General features: G+C 38.0%; 1 protein-coding gene across 1 annotated transcript; it reads right to left on the bottom strand.

Moving 5' to 3' along the window:
- Nucleotides 1–4,262: 4,262 nt before the first annotated feature.
- On the bottom strand, nt 4,263–5,616 carry LOC113512975 (inhibin beta chain-like; the record flags this gene model as incomplete). The annotated part of the gene is made up of 1 exon (XM_031911101.2): nt 4,263–5,616. A coding segment is annotated over one exon (768 nt), but the record flags the coding sequence as incomplete, so codon positions are not given.
- Between the last annotated feature and the right edge of the window lie 1,325 nt (nt 5,617–6,941).

Raw genomic sequence — 6,941 nt, 5'->3', positions numbered from 1 at the left:
CCGAAACACAGCTGCTTCAAGGTTGAAACACGAATGGGACAGAGGTACATACCAAACAAACTAGTTTTGTACAAAGTCTCCCTTTGTTAAATTATTATTGATATAGGTTGTTGTGGAGCTGTTAGATCCTTATTACTATTAATCCCTCTCTCCCCATTCATGATGTCCGTCTACTGAATAAAATATTAGAAGAGAATTACAAAACTTGCGTTTTCTCAATCAATAAAAAAGCAATAAAGCTATTGGACGACTACAAAATGATGGCAGCAGTTGCGTATCGATGGTATCAGTTAGCGGTAATGCATTATCTCCCAAACTGAATGTTTACTGTCACAGCAGACAGACTGGCGGGCGCCGCCACCGGGCCACCGCCGCGGTCGCGCCGTCAGCGCTCCACCGCGCGACATGGTATGTAGCTGTCTAACATTGGCATATTTAAGATTATTTTCTAGGCGCGGGTCTAGCTCCTTAAATAAGATCCTTGTTGAAAAAAATTTGGAATATAAATAATAGGAGGGGAAAAAAGTATCACTCGTTATTTAATATTTTATTCTACACTTGCTATATCCCACAGATTTGCTCGCGTGAATTAGTACATAGAGCATCCTATGTGCTAAGTTAGGATACCCTGTTATTCAAATTCTTTCAGTAGTTTTTGCGTGGAAAAATAACAAACGTCCATCCCTACAAACTTTCACATTTATAATAATAATGGGATTACTAAAATAAAAACTAACCACGGCGACAAAATGTGTCACAGATTAAATGGTATGGAACTACCATGAGAGAAATCTTATTAATTGCAAAAAAGGTTGTCGAAGACAATTTTAGACCTATTTTGATGATCTTTTTTTTTACAATTTTTTTTTTATATAAAATATACCTGGATTGAAAAGAGCTAACCGTTAATTATGTTATGGACAAATTAGAGAATGCTGCTTAGAATACTCAGAAGCGACGCAATTTGTAGAATTAAATTCCTAATTTTCAATAACCAAACTAATGTAATACTATTTGAAACAAATACTACTCGTTTCAAATAGTAAGCTTTTGTATGTTCACACCTATGCAACTCCATCTGGAGTAATTTTCTAATTTTCAACCGACTTTTTATATTTGTTACCTTAAACCTCCGTTATTTATAAACTAATTTGAAAAATTATTTTTTTATCTAAAAGGATATGTTTTCAGATTAAGCCCATAAAAAAATTTGTCAAAGTCCGTTCAGTAGTTGTTAAATGAAAATAATTGGTTTACCAAGATTCAAGTCGATGTGTTTTTTTGTAGAATAAAATCTCTATTGTTACTTGACGAATACCCGATTATTAGAAACAAATTTTAATTAAATATAGTTGGAGCTAGGCCTAAAGTTCCAATATCAGCGAAATAGAAAATGTCAAGTGATGGTAAATAGCGATAACAAAACCTAATGAATCCGAGAGATAGTTATATATTAGTTCTGTGCCACAGGGGACCTAATTGAATGAACTCCTGGATTTATTACATTTTAATATAAATAATCTAAATGTATTGATATAAATATCATCAATATTGAAAGTTCCAACTAAATTAAGGCCTATTATATTAGTAAGATTTCCAATAGTACTCTATAAAATTATAATTAAAAAAAAATCAGTTCCAACTGAATTTTTTAATTCTATGTTTTATTGGCTGAGCCATTGACTTTATCCATAAGATCGTGTAAATAAATGGCATAGTAGCCTAAATCATTTTACGTGTCAAAGACCTACAAGCTGTTAAAATATGAGAATTTATTTTGAGATTTCAACATACGAGTAATATTAGTAAGTATGTTTTTTTTTTCTATTTATTTTATCAATTGAACAAATATTGAAGCAGTTACTTACTATATACGATGTAGTAAGAGCGAACGGCGCCGGGGTGTCTCTTTTGACCATCGATCGCATCGTATCTCGCCAACACCCCGTCCTGAGCCGAGATTCCGTCTCCACGCGGAACACCGGCGCCTGTTTCAGGCCTGCTACACATACAATACCTCGCTACCCCAATCTCAATTTATTCTATTACGAAGTAGGTAAGTATTATCAAACTTACTTAGTCGGGATACGTAAGTACCTAAGTTAATTTTCTTAAATAGAACGGAAGATTTTTAGAGGTAAACAACAATGATATTATTGCTTACGTCTATAGTGACATAAATTAGAAACTACCTAAAAGGCAGACAGGTATTGATCTAGGTCTGAGAGACATTCTTTAACACTCAACGGTCTTTACCTAAATAATTATGAACTAATATTATTATTAACATGACATTCTTGGGCTTTGAATTATGTAACATAGTTTCTAGATACCTAGACTCTATTCTGTTGCTTTATACGGCATTCAAGGGATTCTATACTTCAGAGGCATACTCTAGAATACTACAAGTGCTTACACGATAAAATGGCAATATAATTTATTTTAAAGATTAGAGTTTACTGAATACTTGACCTGATAGCTAATTCGAATCTTTGATGGTCTTTTAACTACGAGTATATTATGAAAATTGTTCCTCCAAGGTCTTTCATTTTCTTAATTTTTTGAATAAAATTTTATACATTTTATTGTAAGCCACGTGGAAAAATTCATCAGCTATAGCTTGTAAATATATAAAAGTTTCGTACAGACAATTTGGCTGGGCAACTCACTTCCTGCTTCTATTCGCGCGCCTTATTGTTTGCTTCCTTCAAACTCTCAGCCAAGTTCGAGTCCGTGTATATTTTATTAATCTACCTACCCTTTATGTTTTTTCCTAATATAATCTCTCCAAAGGTTTTCTGAAGGAGGTTATTCAGCAATAAGTTTGCTTGTTGTTCACTTAAATTATTGATTGGGATCAATTCTGAGGTATAGATTCTCTAAATCTACTTCTAAATTAAATTTTCTATTTAATATAACAACGAAATTTTTATTTTAAAAATCATATGAAATAAAATAATAACTGTGAGTTAAATATAATAGATTTAAATATCAATTTAGCAGAATCAAAATTCTATTCCTCTTTTTTTACTTTTCAAATTATCCTGACCTCCCTTTTGGTGCCACTGTGCCACTACTTTTTCTATCTATGGATGTAAAAGGCTATGTATATGAATAAAACACATAATAACTAATGCAATAGAAGAAAACTCTAAATAAAACTGTGGTATGGTGTGGTTTGCAGTGTGTACCAAAAATGGACCACTCCTTCCTTTCCCGTGGATGTCGTAAGAAGCGACAAAAGGAGGGCGAGGGTTGGGCAGCAACGTCCCTCTTAAAATATCTCTAAAAGCCTAACTGCGATTGCCAATCCGCTTACCAAGCGTGGCAACTACTGGCAAAACTTCCCTTATGGGGAAGACCTATGTGTATGTGTATGTATGTATGTAGTGGACAGTTAACGGCTGATATAATAATAATAACGGCGTGGGAATACATGTAGAAAGCTTCTACGGGGAATCGTGCCCAATATAGGGATGTATAGGGATGTAACCGAGTTGATATGGATAGGCAGATGGATAAATTTGGACTTTCCGGTCAATTTTCATTTTGAAAGTTGTTTAATCCTATCAACCGACTCTAGCGATCGATTGTGTTTTAAATTCTAACATTAGAGTGAATATTTCAAATTGTGTTGTTGAGATGTTGATGGACGCATGTTTTTTTTTACAATACAGGGGGCAAACGAGCATGCGGCTCACCTGATGGTAAGTGACTACCGCCGCCCATGATCACCCACAACACCAACGGCATTGCAGGTGCGCTGCCGGCCTTTTAAAAAGGATCATGCTCGTTTCTTGGCGGTTATGGTGTCGTATTGGTTCGGAAATACTGCTGCTAGAAGTTGATTCCAAAGAGTGTGCGATATGATTTTTCTTCAGATAGGATACTCACATTGTAAATGAAATTTTGTAAATGTGTATGTGTTTGCTTTAACTTGAGCTATAGGATAGAATAGGTTTTATTCCAATGGATCCGGCAAGCAGGTTCAAGATTATTGGAAATAAGAATATTATCCTACAGAGAAAACAACATAAATTACCAAGTATTGACTGCCCTAAAACATGTATGTATATTTTAACGCTAATTTCTTCGCATGTACGATACCCTCATCTATCTTTCGTTCCCATGCATGGAAATATTGGATTCAATTTACGTGTGTTTAAACAATTTATATAATAATAAAAATATTATATGTATAAATCAACAATTGTACTATTAAAAGTATCGTGGTCATTAAGGTATGCAAATAAAAGAAGTCATAATAATTATGAAAAAGTTGATTTATTATTATTATAATTATAATAATTATTATAATACAGTTTACAATAATTACAAGCGATCACCAAACGGGGTGAAAGAAAACGGCATATTAAATTATTTAGGCCACCTACACACAAAGCGTCGCGTCCGCGTGCCGTACGCCGCGCGAGCTCGCGGCAGTCGCGACCTACCGCGGTGGCATGTCGCGCGTACGACTTGCGGCGACACTGCGCACCACTATCTAGTGCACAGCCTCGACCGCATCACATAAGCTAACGACGACTACTATCGTACTCTATGAAGGCGGTGAAGGATATGCTGAACATGCCATCATACGCGATATGCTTATAATAACAATTGTGCAACGTACGATACGATAACGCGACGAGTCCAGTGTAGATAGTTTTATTTATCGATTTTTAGGATATAGTCTTTCGAATGCGAGGAACAAAATATTACACAAGTCGATAATATTATTTATAATCGATTCGGATTAAATCGGATTCGAGAGCGGCAGAAGCGTACCGCGGCGGTGCGGCGTGAGAGCGGCGCGGGCGGAGCGGCAGGCTATGTACAAGGGCGCCGCTACGGGCAATCACACTCCTCGACCACCATCTCGGGCAAGTCGCGTTTGATGATGTTCGAGTCGGCGCCGAAGTAGATGAGTGAGAGCGCAGAGAAGCGCACAGGCGCGCAGCACGCGGCGCGCTCCAGCCGCGCCGCCTCCACCACCTGCGAGTGGTAGTTGAGGAAAGGCGCACAGGCGCCGCGACAATAGTTTGCGTAGTAGCCTTCCGGCGCGACGATCCAGTCGTCCCAGCCGAGCCTGCGGAAGCTCACATAGTATGTCTCGCGGCAACAGCGACTGTGGTTGGCGCTGTCGCAGACGATAGCGCGACGACGGCGCGTGGCGGGCGGTGCGAGCCGCAGTCGTAGCAGCGGGCGCGCCGCCTGCCCGCCGGCTAGCCGCAGTCGCACTCGACCCAGGCAACCGCTGCAGTCGAGCAGCAGTCGCAGCGGACCGCGCTCTCCAGCGCTGGCCCAGCGGCGCACGGCCGCTGTCACGTCCATGCGTTGCCACCCGTGCGTCGGGTCTCGTTTCGTGGTGCCGGCCAGTTCGCCGACACTGGCGTTACCATTGACGGTGAACGCCCACAGAGTGTAGCGTAGACGGCGAGCGCGAGGGGATGTCTCTGCGCGCACCATTAATTCGGCGGATGCGACAGACAACCCCTCGCCCTGCTCCGAGTCGGCCTCCGGCCCGAGCCGGAACTCGATCAGCCGTTGCCCATTTAGGGTTTCACCTGTTACATAAGAACAGGCAATTCTTGCAGTTTTCGCCACAGAGTCACATTAAAAAAGACTATTTTGGTTGTCAGAATGGCGATAAACTATCACATTTGTGTTATCGCCTTCTAACCAAATCCTAATAAGCCTACCTACAACGAAATGACCCATCTTTGATGTAGCGTCTGCGATAAGGGAATGTAAATATCGGAAAAGCAGAGTGTACGCGGTGGTCGCCTTGGCTGCAGGCTGCGCGCCCGCTCTTGTCGCATATGCCCGACCAGTACGACAAAGAGGTTTGGGCTTATGAGAAAAGATACGATTGCGGTAGCCGCGTATACAACTGCAGGTCTCTTTCAATTTGCTACAAGGACATGAATGTTGACATATAAATAAATATAAAAAAAAAGTTATCGCAGTCACGAACATCTCTTCATTATTAGGAAAAAATAATGTGTTAAAACTACTGGTTTTCCATTGTTGAACTGCTTCTTAGTCCCTGAAAACTGTAGATGACTCTTCGTACAGGAATGTTGATTCTGTAAATAAAAGAAACAGCATATTAATTGTATTCATAGACTTGATTTCTAAATATATTTATATAATATAAAAATAATATAATTGACAAAGTAAATAGAATTTTATTATATAAAAAGAATAAAAACGACCACGATAACATAGAGAAAAGTTGGATACTATCATCATCATAATAAATCCATAGAATAAACTATTCAAATGTGTCAGGCACGCATTAGGAATATGAATGACGAAATACGTTCCTAAACAGATAATACCTAGAAAGGGATTCATTATTATAAATTATTATAATAGCTGAACATAAGAAACCTTTTCTGATGATAATTTGGAGCTAATTTAAAAAAAAAAAAACATTCATTAAATAGTCATGAATCCACAAATTATATTTTACACAAATAGTTCATCGTATCGTCATTCAATTACGCATCGATTTTTTAAAAATTATTTTATTTATTTATACTTTATTGTACACACTAATACTACATAAAAATATGACAGAGAAAAGCAAATGTACAAAGGCGAGCTTACTCGAAAAGAGTTCTCTTCTAGCAGAGCTATGATGGAAAGGAGCAACAATGTCAGCGGGCAAAGCGGTGTACAATGTTGTGACACTTTTATATACACTCCTCGCAAAAATTAAGGGAACATAAAAATTTTTGAAATTTTTGGGTGATTTTCAACAGGCTGTATTTCAGTGAAAAATAATCGTACAGAAAATTTAAAAAAAGGATTTTGAAGCTTGAAAACTCTAGTTTTCAGATTTTTTGGTAAAAAAATTTTTTGAGCTCCGGTTTTCATGCAATTCTTAAACAAAGCTGAAAATAATTTTTTTCTAAATTTTCTAGGTTTCGTTT

Source organism: Galleria mellonella, unplaced genomic scaffold (genome assembly GCF_026898425.1).
Source record: "Galleria mellonella isolate WM207_F2 unplaced genomic scaffold, CSIRO_AGI_GalMel_v1 utg113, whole genome shotgun sequence".
Taxonomy (NCBI): domain Eukaryota; kingdom Metazoa; phylum Arthropoda; class Insecta; order Lepidoptera; family Pyralidae; genus Galleria; species Galleria mellonella.
This window is presented reverse-complemented; position numbering and strand designations above follow the sequence as displayed.